The sequence below is a fragment of the Cryptomeria japonica genome, chromosome 1 (genome assembly GCF_030272615.1).
Source record: "Cryptomeria japonica chromosome 1, Sugi_1.0, whole genome shotgun sequence".
Taxonomy (NCBI): domain Eukaryota; kingdom Viridiplantae; phylum Streptophyta; class Pinopsida; order Cupressales; family Cupressaceae; genus Cryptomeria; species Cryptomeria japonica.
The window spans coordinates 121,871,174-121,887,456 of NC_081405.1; the positions used below are offsets into that span (position 1 = coordinate 121,871,174).

The 16,283-nt window shown below is 37.7% G+C and overlaps 1 protein-coding gene across 3 annotated transcripts in view; it reads left to right on the forward strand.

Annotated features, from left to right (window-relative positions):
• The window catches only part of LOC131026808 (uncharacterized), a 257,348-nt gene that overhangs the window by 73,896 nt on the left and 167,169 nt on the right, over positions 1-16,283 (forward strand). For 2 of the 3 annotated variants that reach the window (XM_057956786.2, XM_057956785.2), the window contains 3 exons: positions 15,090-15,209; positions 15,308-15,451; positions 15,570-15,650. The exons of the other annotated variant lie outside the window; for it this stretch is intronic. In XM_057956786.2, the coding sequence (XP_057812769.1) occupies positions 15,090-15,209; positions 15,308-15,451; positions 15,570-15,650 (345 nt within the window). The remainder of the gene's footprint in view (positions 1-15,089; positions 15,210-15,307; positions 15,452-15,569; positions 15,651-16,283) is intronic. 3 annotated transcript variants of the gene reach the window in all.

The window sequence follows — 16,283 nt, forward strand, 5'->3', positions numbered from 1 at the left end:
GAGGTCGAAAAAGGTTCCATCGACAGAACAAGCTCGAACAAAAGGTTGCCAACTGTGTTTGCAATAAAAACTGAGCCTCACTATGTCCTTATAAATCTTTATTGCTGCCCCACAAACACGTGGCATCTTGCCGCATGCCAACAAGGAAAGTTGGGCCCCACCATTTCTTCCCCGTGAGGGTGTGGGGAGTCATCATACACCCTTGTCGAAGGAAAAGGGGGTTTCCCCTTTTGAGAATTGGAGTAGTTCTCAAAACCTTCTAAAACGCCAACAATCTTTAACTTTGTCCTTTTTCCATTTGCCTTCGGAAAAAGAATTGGTTTCGAGTACCATGTCAGATTCGACAATGGTTTTTAACCATTCACTAACTCCGCTTCTTTTGCTTTGAGTTTTTCTCTTTTCCTCTCAGTGCGTTGGCCTTTGTTGGAAAATTAATTGGTTCTAAGAACCTTTTCGAAACCCGACGAAGGTTTTCAAAACCACAATAGAATGCTGCCAACTTCGATTTTTGAAAGAAATTAAACATGTTGGGGTCCGTATGGGTTTTGAGAACCCCGTCAGAATTCAATCTCAGTTTTGAAACCAATCATAAGTGCTGAAAACCTTTAACTTTTTGAAAGAAAAATATTAAGTTGGGCCTCGAATATTTTTTGAGAACCCTATCGGAACTCAACGGAGGTTCTCAAACTAAGCCCAAAATCCAACTACATGAAAAATTACTAAGTATTTGAGCTTTTTGAGGGCTTTTTGATGGAGACAAGACATTTTTTGAATTGTAAGGCTCTAGAATAAGCACAAGTTCAAAACTTAATGTAAATATATGGCAAATTTGCAACAAGGCATGGAACCAAGGTATGCAAAAGCCCTTGACATTTGCAAAATTTAATGGTGCTAACAGCATTCATAGTTGGGCTTAAATGGAGAAACAAGGGATTTGTTTGCAGTTGTTGACATCAATTTTTCTAGGTACAAATTAATTGAATTTACAAGCAAATAATAAATTTGTTATTGTGATGTGTGCAACAATGAAGATTAGAAAACCTAAGTGTAGTGTGTCTAGAGATTGAAAGAATTAAAATAATAAATAAATATTATCAGTTGGGTCTTGCCTAGCTATACATCTTTCTCCCTATCAAGAATCACACCATCTTATTTATTCATCACAACATACAAGGGATGGGTCGAGTGGTAGTAAGGAAGGCTTTGGAGACTGTTATTGATCCTATGTGACCTTCCTTAGGTCCCACCAAGCTCGACGATACCCCTTAAAACATGTTGTACCATATTCTATTCAATGCAAGGTGACCGATGGTCAAGGAAAGGTTTTGAGGCCATAACATACTCTAGTGCAGCCACAAAGTCAAACAAGGGTCAGCACAACTCATACAAGGAAGATTGCAAAATAAAAAGGTTGCCTTATAGTTTAAAGCTTGCTGTGCATCCCAGGCAAGTACCATACAATCCTTGGACTGCCGTACCTCTCCTTTAAGGAAGATTTGGAGTTTGTAAAATTGATTCTTCGTGTGTTTGAAAGCTTCAAGAGGTCAGATGATAAATTATTAATAATATGCATTTTTATAGTTGAGCTATGTGATATTTATGTATTTACAAAATTGCTACAGCAGAATAAAAATTTGTCAATGAATATTTGTTGCACACATTTTTTTATTATTAAATTGTTGAAAATAATGTTATTACTATCTCAATTCAAGTAATCAGTTATGTGGTTTTTTTTATGATATTATGTCACAAATATTACTTCGTGCAAACTGTTTGATGAATTGCCTGTCTAGCAAGTTTGTTGAATGCTGCAAAAAATTTGGTATAAAAAATTGGCATGTTATATTACAGTGGTATCAGAGTAGAGTATCCTGTTAGCTTGGGGAAATTTGAGTCACTTTTTGCTAGCAGAATTTTCTTATTTAGCCTTAGGTTCTTACAGATCTTACTTTAGGGGAAGGCCAAATGTTCTACCAAAGCGACTGGAGGTTGAAGAGGAAGTTACCATTGCAGATTTGTTTAGTGAAGGTGCTTCTAGAAACATGGGTCGTAGAAGAGGAAACAATGATGGTAGTATAATGCAGCTTTTAAATGATCTCGCTAGGGGATATCAACAACTAATACAACTAATTACACAAAGGATACATCACATGAACATAGATTAGACCAATGGAGGCAACAATAGCACTCAGGGAAGCAATGGAGAATGTAGTCATACAAACATATCTTTTCAAAACCATTCCTGGGCTAGTACTAGAGCTACTTCTAGACTCTTGAAGCCTGCTTTCTCTTCAAAGGATGCTGCAATAGGGGGAAACTAGTCGAACACGGAAGAGAGTTTTATGGTCTGGTTACATGAGTATGAAGCATTGATGGATTTCGTATTGCTGTCTCTACATAATTTTTGTCAGCTCAAGTTAATGAACAGGCCTAGGAGAAACAGGGGTCCCAATAGCCAAGACTTAAAGATAAGATTGGCTAAGCTCTTCATTCCCTCTTCTGTTGGCTCGAATGCACAGCTAGAGAATGGTTTCAGAAATTAGATACTTACTTTTCATTGAACCCTATGTTTGAGAATGAGGCTATCAAATATGCTACATTGCTTTTGGATTGTGAGGCTCTTAAATGGTGGTATCACAAATTAGTAGCACAAGAACATATTCTAATTAACTGCTATGCTGAGTTCATCCAGAAACTCATAGATAGATTTGATAAGAAAGGTACAGAGTTGCACTTTAAGGAGTTGCCATAGTTGAAACAAAGCAGTACTATTGATGCATATGTTTCAGATTTCCATAGACTAGATGCTATGGATCTGTATGTATCAGTTAGGAGGATGATAGTGCTTTTTATTGAGGGTTTATCAAAACCTTTTTGTGAATTGTTTTAGGCCTTTGATCCTCTTACACTTTGGGATGCTATTAAGAGGATTAGGAACACGGAGTTATCTATACCAAAAGAAAATATCAGTTTAATTTTCCCCCACCTAAGAAAAACAAAAAGACCTTTGTAGGAGCGGCCTAAGAAACCAAGCTTGTAAGAGGAGGCCAAGAATGATTTAAGGAGAAAGAAGCTTTGTTTTTCTTGTAACGAATTGTGGGAACTAGGGCACATGTGCCTAGAAAAAAGCGAAGTCACTACATAGAGGTGGTTTTTTTTAGTGAGGAGGAGGCAGTGGATAATGGGTCAAGCAGTGAATAGAGTGACATAGAGGGGACATAGATTGATTCTGCGGAATATTCTTCCGGGGGAGTGAAAGAAGGAACTATTGCTACACTCTTGGGTAATCCCATGTATAACTCTTTCAGAGTTAGAGGAGTCCTACATGGGTTGCGACGTATAGCTCTAGTAGATAGTAGGGCAGCCCACAAATTCATAGATGAGGCTTTAATGGCTAAGAGGGGATTATGGGTAGAGGACTTTGAGGGCTTCAATGTAATGGTGTCAGATGGGTTTACCATGATTTGCACCAACAAGATCCCCCTACTGAGCATTGCCTTGGGTAATTAGACAGTGATGGATGTTTTTATGTGGTCAGCATTGGGGAGACTAATGTTGTTTTAGGAGTCTAATGGTTGCATTCATTGGGCAAGTATTCTCATAACTAATGGAGCTGAAATTCAAAGCTAATGGAAAGAAATTGGTTCTTGTGGCATGTCAAATGATACACCCAGGATCATCACCACGAGTGATGTTGCTTGGGCAGCCCAATGCATTATTTCTTCTAAGGATCCTTAGGATAAAAGTAAGATATATCATGTGGACATTAGTGTATTTTGGGTAAGCATAGTATGTTCTCAACGATATTTCTCTAGGTAGACCACCAAAAAGAGGATTTGAGCATGTAGCTCGAGGAGGGGGCTAAGGCAATGATTACCACTCGTTATTGTTACCCAAAGATGCACAAAGAGAGGATAGAGAAGGGAATTTGAGAGTTGCTTGATATGGGGCACATTAGGACCAATTTGAGTTTTTGAGCTTCCTTTGTCCTTGAAATAATTAAAATAATTTATTGGGCACCTCAGTATTATAGCTTGTTGGAAAGATAACAAAAAGATTTAAATGATGAAACACTAAAAAGTGACTTTAAGTGCCAAAAATGTTTTAAAATTAAAACAAATCAAAATGTAAGGTGACTTATCTGCAACCCAACAACAAACCCAAGATTGAAAGTCTAATCCATTCTTTGCCAAGTAACACACCCAATAGTGATCATTTGTTTAGTGCTCGAATCTCTACTGAAAAAATCTCTCTCCAATTCATTTGAAGATGAGTAAATGGAATCACAAAATGGCTAGCAAGGAAGGGAACACATCACAAATTCTTAAAGTTTGATCCTTATCCCTCCAAAGATCTTCCGTGCCAATCCCAATAAGCTCCATCAATCCTTGTTGAGGAACCCAAACATGGATGCCTAACCAAGAATGATCTCCAACATACCTTGAAAGGAACACATTATAACTCCAAATGGCATCCAAAGCATCATTCTCATCATTAAAGTTGTGACCTTTTTGGTAATCTCTTGTAACCCATCCTTGAAAGTATGAACAACTAAGGTGCAAGGAGCAATTGTTGTCTTCAAAACCAACCCCAAAGAAAGAGATTGATTGTCAACCAAGTAGATGTCATGTTAGTCTCTCTAGACCTATAGAGGTAACCAATTAGAGGTGCCTTGCCCTTAATCGGCGGCCCGGGTTTCTTAGGGGGGTTGGGGTTTCCCTGTTGGCTCCTCCTCCCCCCCCCCCCTTTTTCTGGTTTTGGGGTTCTTCTTGTTTCTTGCTGCTTCAGCTTAATTTTTATCCGGGAACCATTTGGTGCCGTTGCTGTGGGTTGGGCCCTTGTGTTCGTATCGGATGTCCCTTTGACCCACTTTTTGGTCATTTGTTGGACATTAATACATTTATCTTCTCTTATCATAGGTTAAATTCCTAGCAATTTTGACATCATACACGATTTCTTCACAAAATTAAAAGCCATTCGATTGTAATTGGAATAGTGTGGAACCAAAAAGGATGTCAAACAACTAATCTTGAATATTGTTTCTAAGCTTGGTCACAACTATTTTGTATTTTTTTCTATATTCTATGCTACAAAATGTGCCCTAGGTTCCATCTAAAACATGCCTTTTTTGCATGAATTTGTTGCAGAAATCACTATGGAGAAGATAAATTGGTTGTAATGGGTAGAATTAAACCCTCTAAGTCACATTCCTTGGCTGTAAATCCAGGTATGAAAGAATAGAAAGGGCCTAGCAAATAGGAAAATAAACAAAAGAACTAGCAAGAGAAGAAGAAACTTGTTGCTTTAAAAGTAGATAATCCAAACTCTTCATCAAAAGATGATCAACCTATGATGTTGAAGGTCAAGTGTTTCTACCATAAGAGGTCTAACCATGATGAACACGAGTGTTTAAAGAAGTAAATTGATCATGTATGACATCTTCTAGAAAGGAAAGGCAAGGGACTAGTTGTTGTTGCTTTACAACCACTTGGATCATTGAATTGAGTGCTTTTGCTTCACACCATATGTCTTCACATGATTTTACCTTTTTAAAGCCATGTGAAATGCCTACCATACTAATGAGTGATGATATTCCTGTGAAGTGCATGGGAGAGGGTTTGTTCACGTGGGCTAAGGAACATTTTAAGATGTTCTTTGTGCTTCATCTTTGTCAACTAATCTCCTATCTGTTTATCAGATCACTCACAAGGTTTTTGGCAAGCAAGTTGAGTTCACACTAGAAATAGTGGTAACCGGTGAAATGCATAATGGGTCTATAGTTGCCATGGGAAAAGTAGATCATTAGTATAGACTATATCAGTTTCTCAATTTGTTCTTGAGTCTCCTTCAACAACATTACTCACTCATGTAGATGAGGTGAGTTGTTTGTGGCATCAACAGTTTGGCTAGTCTATTGTTACTTGCAACAACTCAATCAACAAGACATGGTTTCAGGGTTGCCTTCTATTCGATTTTCTCATAGAGTTTCCCAAGGATGCATTCTTGGTAAGCAAACTTAGGAAAACTATGATGAAGGAAAATCTTGGACGGCTACACAACTATTGGAGTTAGTACATAGTGACTTGGCAGGACCATTCTCACAACCATCTTTCAACAAGACTAAATATGTCTTGACCTTCATTAATAATTTTCGTCGATACACATGGGTTTACTTTCTCAAATAGAAGTCTAAGGTCTTTGAGCATTTTCAGGACTACAAAGATTTTGAAGAGAAACAATCAGGCAAGTTCAAGATTTTTCATATTGATAATGGGGGCAAATATGTTAACAATCACTTTGAAGAACTTTGTGCTTCCGATAGCAACAATGATGATGAGGATTAACATAGGCATCATTTAGAGTTTGATGATTCTCCTCTAGACTCTCTAGCCTCAACATTGTTTGGGCTCATCAGACATTTGAGTCTATAGGAGATTGGGTTGGTGATCCAATAAAAGAACAAGGTCATAGTTTCAGCAAGCTCCACATCTCTTCATTGCTTCAGCATATGATCCATAGTCTTTTCGAAAAGCTTAAAGTATTCCCAAGCGGGATGTTGCAATGCTAGAAGAGTTCAATTGTTTAGAGAGGAAGTGCACATGGAATCTTGCTCCATTTTCTAAGAACAAGAAACTTGACCGATTCAAGTGTATGCATTGAATTAAATTTGTAGTCGATGGGTCGATTGACAAGCATAAGGCTCACTTGGTCGTGAAAGAATTCTCCCAAAGACTAATTTGAGATATTTGTACTAGTTGCCAAAATGAATTCCATTTGACTTGTCCTTGTTGTAGGTGTAGCTCATCGTTGGGATGTTCTTTAGATGGATGTAAAGAGTGTCTTTCTTCACGATGACCTTCAAGAGGAAATCTATATGGAGCTGCCACATGGGTTCGTGGAGTTCCTTTTGTTGCTTCTTGTTTTTTAAAGTTTGTCTATGGCCTCAAACAAGCCCTTTGAGCTTGGTATGCCAAGATGGATTCCTCCCTTTTGATAGTTGGGTTCATTTGATGCTATTAGTATTTAAATCATAGAAATGGGACTCGGACTCGGCTCGGACTCGACAAGGCCGACCTGGACTCGGAGTCGGCACTCGGAGTCAGACTCGGCTTCACACTCGACTGGACTCGGGAAAGTGAAAAACTCAAGAAATTTAGAGATTTTTAAAGATTTAAAACTTTGAATACACCTTAAAGACACAATAACATCATCAAACTCGGCTCATTTGATTACATACACAAGTATACATCAATCATATAAGCATAAACACAAATTGTAGCTGAAGGAAATAACAAACATAGATATATAAATATTGTCAAATGTATACAATATTACAAAACTCATGGAATAAAAAACCAATGTCATCATATGATCATCATTAAATGTTCCACACAAATACCAAAGGTAAATACAACTACAAGCCTATGGCTTAGAGGAGCGTGCACCCTCTCGTCCCAGCCCCTTGTGAAGGCGTTTAAGGTAGGTCCTGGATGATTTGGCAGCCATAGTCTCTCTCTGTGACACCATGCCATGCTCACCAACATCAGGAACATCTGTGTCACTATCAGTATCTGCCTCTGAATCTCGTCTCTACTCGTGCTCTGCTGTTCCTCTGCCATGGCTATAGCCTTAGCCTCTATATCTACTTGGTCGATCCAATCAGTGTCATCATCACTAAAGACAACCGCAGAATCTGTCTGACTCTCGTTGGCCCACTATGCTTCAAGATCAACCTCATCTTGAATGATAGGAGAGATGTCAACTAATGCATTCTTTCTCATTCTCAGGCGGAGGTTGTAGTGAACAAAGACGAGATCATTCATCTTCTTCATAGATAATCTATTGCGCCTCTTGGACTGTATGTGCTCAAACATACTCCAATTGCGCTCACAACCAGATCCGCTGCATGATTGGCTCAAGATGAGAATGGCCAACTTCTGAATATTTGGTGTCATTGGGCCAAAAAAGCTCCACCAATGATCTGAGTTTGAAATGAGAAAAATAAATAAAATCAGTCTCACTCATTAACTCATTTAACAATACACAATAAAACTGAAATTAAGCCTTACAATTTATTTTTACTTGGCATCATAGTTGTCCTACTGTCTTCGGCAACAGGACGAGAGAAGGTCTCCCCTTGTGCATCTGAGAACAACTGTAGCTCTCGAATAAGCTCTATCGGAGTAGTACTAGCAAGTCCCATCTTCTCGATGATCAAGTATAGCCCATTAAGGACCTCCACATTAGCCTTGAAAAAAGGGATAAAATGGAATGCCGGATTCAGATAATAGGCCGCTGCATGGATGGGCCTATGAAGCTGATGATGCCATCTCCTATCAATGATCTCCCAAATGGGACCATACTTGCTCTCATCTCCTCCATCGACAGATTTGATGCCCTCCTTTGCCCTATCCATGCAGTCATATATGTAGCCCATTGCGGGCTTTTCTCCATCCGCAACTCGCAACAAAACCACCAAGGGCTTAACAAACTGCAAAATTGAAAATATTGTGTAATTTAGAAAAATGAGCAAATAAGAGAATCTATATAATAAGTTATAAAACAAAAAGTTAAATTGTAGAATTTATAAAAAATTTATCTTCACTATCTCATCACAAGGGACCCAAAAGTCTCGCTCATCAAAAGTGCAGTCTGCCATATCTTTCCTTGTAGGGGTGGCAGCATAGGATGAGGAAGACCACTCCTCACCAACAATCATACGTCTCAAGGCCGACTTAGAGCAAAGCATGGATTGCAATGTGATGAAGTTTGTGGCAAACCTTGTGATTCCTGGACGAGCCAACTCCTTCTGCTCTGTGTATTGTCTCATAAGAGCCAACACCCATGAATGATTTTATACAAATTTGCACACATTTCTCGCCCTTTCTACACATTTCTTGACCTATGGTAGTTTTCCAATATCCTCCAACATGAGGTCAATGCAATGGGCAGCAAATGGAGTCCAAACTATAGATGGGTGCCTCTCCATCAATAGTCTACCTGCAGCAACATAATTTGTTGCATTGTAATTAATGGAGTTACAAAATAATAATTAATTTGCAAACAAAATTAGTTTGTAATCAAAAGTTTACCCGCAACAACATAATTTGCTGCATTGTCGGTCACCACTTGTACCACGTTCTCCTCACCCACCTCATCAATCACCTCCTCTATCTGCTCACATAGGTAGGTGGTATTCTTGCAATGGGCGGAGGTATCAATGGACTTGATGAAAACGGTGCCCCCTGAAATAAAAAAATAAAGCTAGATCAATGGTCATTCAATAAACCATTAAATAAAAAATAAAAAATGAAAGACTAAATGAAATTAAAATTAATCAATCACCTGCCAAAGAAACAAGAAATTTAAGGAGAGTTCTATTTCTCTTATTTGTCCAACCATCAATCATGATGTTGCAACCTTTAGTGCTCCATATCTGGCATTGTTCATCTAATTCCTTCTTCACATTAATCACCAATTGAGACAAAATGGGTCCCCTCAAATCACACTTAGTAGGGGCTTTGAACACTGCCCCGCATATGTTAAGGGCATCAACCATTTCTTGCCAATAAGGAGACCTGTCACAAATAAATTCAATGAGATAAGTTAAGTATGTTCTATGTACTATGTATTATGTATGAGAAAAAATAAAACGAAGAGAATCAAAGTATAAAAATTAAAACAATCAAACATAAAAGCTATAAAACATTCACCTGGCTGTAAAGAATGGAACACTGCTGTAGACCCAAACTTGCCAACTGCCATTTTAGCGGCATCATGGACCTCCTTTGTAATGTCCCCTTTTTAGCAGACATGGAATTTTGGATGATTAGCCTATCATTCCTGACCCTTGTAGGCTAATGCGGATGGTTAGAGGGTCTTCTGAGGATTGTTTCATCTCCAACATTCAAAGATTTATGGATTTGGCCTTCGTTCGATATCATTTGGACTCCGTTTGCCATACTTACTATTTATAGTAAGTCAGAAGTAATAGAGATGGACCCTTTCTTTTTTCAAAAAGTGTATCTGGTCACATGGGGAATTATGAGGAGAGACTCCTATTTCAGACTGCATGATAAAATGTTTTGTAGTTAGGGAGATATTAATATTTTTGTGGCTAGTATAATATTAAATCATTAAATGATTAATAATAAAGTTATAAATTAACTTTATAATAAATCACTTAAGTGAGGGTCTTGGCATCATGAAGAAGGGGACCAAATATTAATTAATGTGAGAGCTCATTTTCCAAAGATTGGAGGCCATTATTATTAATTGAAAAGTTATATCAATTTTAATGTTATTAAATGCTTTTATGGGGAAATTCGAACTTGATGAAGAAGATATAAAAGGGCTTCATGGAGAGAAAACGATTCATTCTTTGGCATTTTTGATAAACTTCTTCCTGAGAGCATTGAGACTAGGGTTTTTGCGTTTCAGCTTGATTAGCCATTAGAGAACGGACAATCTTCAGTGTGGGACCATTTGAGGGAGTGAAATATCTTCTTAATTTGGTCTACAGGAGGGCTTCACATTAGGAGTCCATTTGGAGCTTACAGGTGAAGAATCAACATATAGTTTTGAAGCAATTTGAAGGTATATCTATTGCAGACCTATGTTTTTATCATTGGCAGCCTTTAAGGAGCAGATTGCAGGCTTTTATCAGCTGTTACAGTACCCATAAATAGTGACACTACAGTATCCATGAATAGTAAACCGCTACAGTACTAATGCATTTTAGAAGAGTTAATCTACAGAAATTCAAAGGGGTTTGAAGAGCAATTTCCAGATTGTTGGAGGCTACATTTATTGCTGTTAGTAACACTCATTGGCACGTGGGATTTACATGTATGTATGACAAGTGTTTGTGTTAATGACAATCTGTTGTAAGTGCATTCTGGTCTCTTAGAATGCATGCCAAATGTTCGTAGAAATGTCTAACAGCTGTAGATGCATATTTCATACAATTTCAGTCACACATTGTCATTGAAAGGTCAGCGGTAGGTGTTACATTGTATTCTCATTTAGTTTCAGACTTTGATATATGTCCTTTTGAGTTCAATGAATGCATATTATCATCTCTTAAATCAAAATATCAAAAAGAAACTACAATCAGCAAGTACAAAAGTTTCATGACAAGCGTTTGACAATATTCCTTGAGCATTTAAATCAGAAATTTTCAATCAGATTTGGCAAGGGATATTACAGTGGTATCAGAGCGGTTTCCTGCCAACCTGTTGGGTAGATTGATTCAGCTAGTTAATCATGGTTACTTCAAGTACCCAGAATCAGTGGGACCAAAATATGAAGCAAGTGTATTCCTCATTGGAAAAGTTAAAACAAAACTAGAAGAAGCTGGATGAATTGATTTCACACCCTGCAAAACTTGATAGAATTGCTCGGTATATGACATCTATTTTTAAGGGGAAGGAGAAACAAGAGGACTTTACAGGGGAAGTATCTAGAAACCTCTGTAATGAATTTTTAGCAACCCGTGACCAGCATACAGTTGAACCTATGGCGAGCAAAAATCAGACTTACATGGAGGAAGATGTTGGGCACAAGACACTTCATGATGACTCCCAAGAGTGAGGAGGCACATGTGCAAGAAGTTAGGGTCAGATTTGAAGAGAATGTTGACATTGATAGCACTTTAGAAGTCATTATCAGTCATGATAACAATTCTGATTTTTGCAACAGCAGTCATATTTCATTGCCTAATCGTGAGTTAGCAGCTATCTCAGGTGAAATTGATGGTTGTGTGGAGGCACCTAATGCAGACACTCAAGTTACGGGTGATGTTGAGGCCATAGGTGTTTTGGATTCAAACCACAAGAAGTCGGATTTTTCCAATCAGACCTTGGAAAACAAACCAGAAAATTTGCCTAATGGTGATGGTTTCGAGGATTGTTTGACCGATGTGCACACATCTATATGGATAGGGGACGTGAACATTGATATTGGCGGTTCAATAGTCTCTAACATGTTATTCAAGCCATCCTACGAGGTACATAGCAGCAGTACCTTAGATATTGATATGTGCACAATTGATTGCACACATGATGCTGTTGATCATGAGGTGAGTGATGTTGATTCAGCTTCATACCATAGTGTAATGTCCCCTTATGGGTTTAGGGATGCTTTAGCCATAATTAATCAATTTCAAGATACTTATGACTCAGACTGAATATATTAGGAGACAACTCCACCTTAACATGCATCAAATCAATGATATTTCGCAAATCAATCAATTAAATATTCATAAATAAATTATTCGTCCATCAAACATCCCTAGTTCTTAATGTAAGTATCAAACCAATTGTAATGTCCCCTATTAGGAACATCTCCTTCCCCACTTCTTAAATACCGATAGTAATAACATGTTTTAGACTATATGTATACTAATTTCTTATTTATTATGAATATATATATGAAATTAAGTATGACTGTCATACATATTGCAGTCCATATTAATATTACTATTTATTCTGCATAAGAACATTATCGGGCTTCATATATTAAGCATACTTATTAAACACATCCCCATGCATACCACCAAGAACAAGGATGTTACTGCCTGTAACTTAATAACAGTTCTGATCTGATTTGATCCATGGTGATCTTACTAGATGCTTTTGATTCCTTTCCTTTATATCTCTCAATGTGAGGGAGAGGTCACACCTCTTCATCATGTATACCCTTTGGCAAGAGATACACCCTTTCACCATTAGCACCCTTTGAAAGAGTGCAACTCTTCATCGTTTCTGCCCTTTGAAAGGGGCACAACCTCTCATAATCAGATCTGCACTTCTCATTTCCAAATTATTCCCCCCTCTCAAATGAGGTTCTCTTCTCCCTTTTATATCTCATTGTTGAGGGAGTCACAACCTTTCCTTTCATTTCTTTTGACTTTTCATTAACTTAATTAATTTTTAATTAATCATATTTAATTATATTTAATTATTTTACTTTATATTTTAATTTAATTTTAAATATTTTAATTTTATTATTATCATTTATTATTGAATTTTATTTCAAAGTGGGGACATTACACATAGTGCAGATTTGGGTGGAAAGAATGAGTCACAGGGGTATCATCATCTGGCTGGGTAGTTGAAGGTAATGATGATATGATTGCTACAACTTTGGAGCATTTTGATGTCGCTCGACAAATGTTGGCGACCTTTGGTTGGAGTACTCCTAAGACATATGAGCACGGTGATAGTAGCCTTTCCCTAGCAGAGTTCCATGCACTCCGAGTAGCTATTGGGATAATGAAACATAATTACTTGCAGTTACTTGCTGATAGGGATTATCTTCTCGAGTGGGATTGCACTTGCTACGATGCACTAAAGGGAAAAGAGGAGGTTGATGAGCTCACCCATGAGCTTGAGGTGACTATGGACTCGTTGGAGAGCACTCAATCAGGCCTTCGTGAGTCAATCACAGGTTGAGGAACTTACCATGGCGTTGAGTTTAGCACAGTCTTCACCATCTGTGGATATAGTTGAGTTTCCTATAGCAGTACTTGGTGATGAGTTTACACCCATGGGTTGTAGTGATGGGTGTGTTGAGGATGTGGTTGCATCTGTCACTAATGCAGGTATAGGTGACTTAGTTGGGATGAGTATTTGGGTTGAGAGTAGCAGAGAACCACTTGTTGTATCAGGTTCTCCCGAGGTTAGTGCTATGACAGATGATACAGGTCAGATTGTTGATAGCTCTTGTGTGGTAGTGGTGGACTGTCCAGAGAGTTGTGTGTTAGTACACGACGTTACTCCATCCACTTCACATGGAACTCACATAGTGTCATCTGGTTGGGAGTATGGCTCTCATGTAGATTTGTTTCCCTGTCCTGGAAGGAAATCTGTTACTTCATCCCATGCAGCTGATTTTGGACACCAGCTTGTTGTTCCTCAGAGTCGGAGTGAGCAGCTGCAGGTCTTAGGGGATAAGGTTGACTCAGCCTTGTATTTTTTTACTGCACATATTCATTTGTTGAGTACCTTCTTGAGAGTCTTGAGTTTCGAGAGGGTTCGTTTGGAGCCACCAAGGATACTCTCATTCGAGGTTCTCTCACCATCAGGTGGGGTGTGGGAGTAATTGTAGATACTTTGATTACAATGCTTTCTGATAGAGATTTTGTGATTGGGTTTGTAGAGAAGGTTACCAGAGCCCCTACCCAAGTAGCTATTCAGGATCAGAGGTTGGAGTCGTGTCTTGATTCCAATATTGTTAGAGATGAGCCCTTGATCGAGGTTGGAGTGTTTTGTTGCAACTTTACAGTGACGAACACTCATCATTTTCCTTTTGATCCGCACGTGGATGACCTAATGATGCGTAGGTGTGGATTGGCTCAGGGATTATATCATCCCTTGTGGGATGGAGGGTCACCATCTACTGAAGATGGGACTAGAGGCTGCAAGTACTTGATTTAGATGGTTGTAGGAAATTATTAGCAGGGACATCAGTCAGTTTTCCATCATATTGATTTGTATCCAACAGGGTTGGTCACTCTTATCTCACTGAGATTTCGTACGGATACATGGTTACAGGGTGATTATGGTGTTAGTAGCTGCAAGGGTTGTGTGTGTGTGTTTCAATAGTGCATAACAGTCCCTAAATGTAGTAAATATGACAGCATACAGCAATGCAAGTAAACAAAAGAACTCAGATATATGTATTCATTAATGTCAAATGCCAGTATATTCACATCACTTTGTTCCACAATAACTTCACGATGAAATAGGAAACCAAGTACAAATATATAGGTGTCGGTGTAGGTTGTCCGGTGCCAACTGCCAACAACCGTCACATAACCACCGACCCTTAACACTTGTAACTTTCTAATTACAATATGACATAATTACCCGACAACAGCAGTCTTAACTAAGATCCTCAATCTTGTTCTTAAGATGGATGGACTGAAAATAAGGTTAATGTTTTTTGTGACTGACTGATTAATTAATTCAGTAAATATTGAAATTGTCATCTGGAAAACTGGTTCTGGATTTACCAATTTTTAGAGGTAGATTGTAGGTCAAATATTGTAATAAGCGATTTTAATCAGCCACTTGATCTCTTTGCAGCTTATGAGGAATTATCGTTCGTCAAGGAACATTTTAAAGGTTGCTTCTGTGATGTTGAAAAATATTTCCTATAACCGGCAAGTTGGATCCACAAAGGCACTAAATCTTCTCCCAGTGAAAGTAAGACATCATTTGTCAGACAAACCATTTTTTATCTGTCATATTTATTACACCATATGAAAAACCATTTTTCTTGGTTGTTATTTGAACTACTGCAGCCAGCAGGGGAACCTATTTGTGTTGAGGAGTTTTCCAATGCTGTTGAAGAAGCAGATTTTGTTGCAGTTCAGATAAATAAACTTGTCCATAAAAAATTAGCCAAACTAAGCAGCTGTGTGATATTATATCGTACCCATGCTCAGGTATTTACTTCAATTTGCGACTTAACATATTTGTGTAGGTCGAAATGCCTTCTATAACCACAAACATTATCATCTTATGTTTAATCCTATCTGATGCTGGTTATGTTTTTTGATGCAGTCATTTTTGTTTCAATCCTCTCTTACAAGCAAGCAAATTCCTCATGCAGTTATTGGGTCTGTACCATTCTACTCTCACAAGGTAGAGATTTCTATGGCATACCGTCCTTCAGCCATTTTTTAAAACTTAATCACAAAGTGATTCTGTAAAATGCAAGTCAATATACAAATAAAGATGATTTTAATTTATAATGATATGATAATGTCATTTAACTTCCTTTAGGGCAACATGCTTTGGAGGATCTATCTAAGTGTTTGCTTTGGGTTTTTATGTTTATTTAGTTTAAGAATAAATTCTCTTGGCTTTCTTTGGATACAAATTTATTGAAATTCAAAGCTCTTTTCTCCAAAAAAAAAAAGATAACATGGAACTTAAAATTGTAATGACATGGTGAATTTTAATATCCTTTACCTTCAACATGGTTTGTAGTACCTATAAAGTGTCTTTACCTTTTAAAGAAATCGTAGAGACTATATATGCTATGTCCCCTTTTCTAATTGAATTAATTGAGAATCCATATCTTTATGCCCTATGGGTTTAAGGGGATAAAGGAAATAATGTAATAATAATGTTTAAAGTTGGTCTTAGTAACTTTATTTAAAAATATTGGAAAGTGACAACTTAAATATTATTTTTTCAATAAAGAAGCCTTATGGTAAATCTTTGTGTGAGATGCTCATCATTTTGTGTAAGCATTTCAATAGTAAATATCGG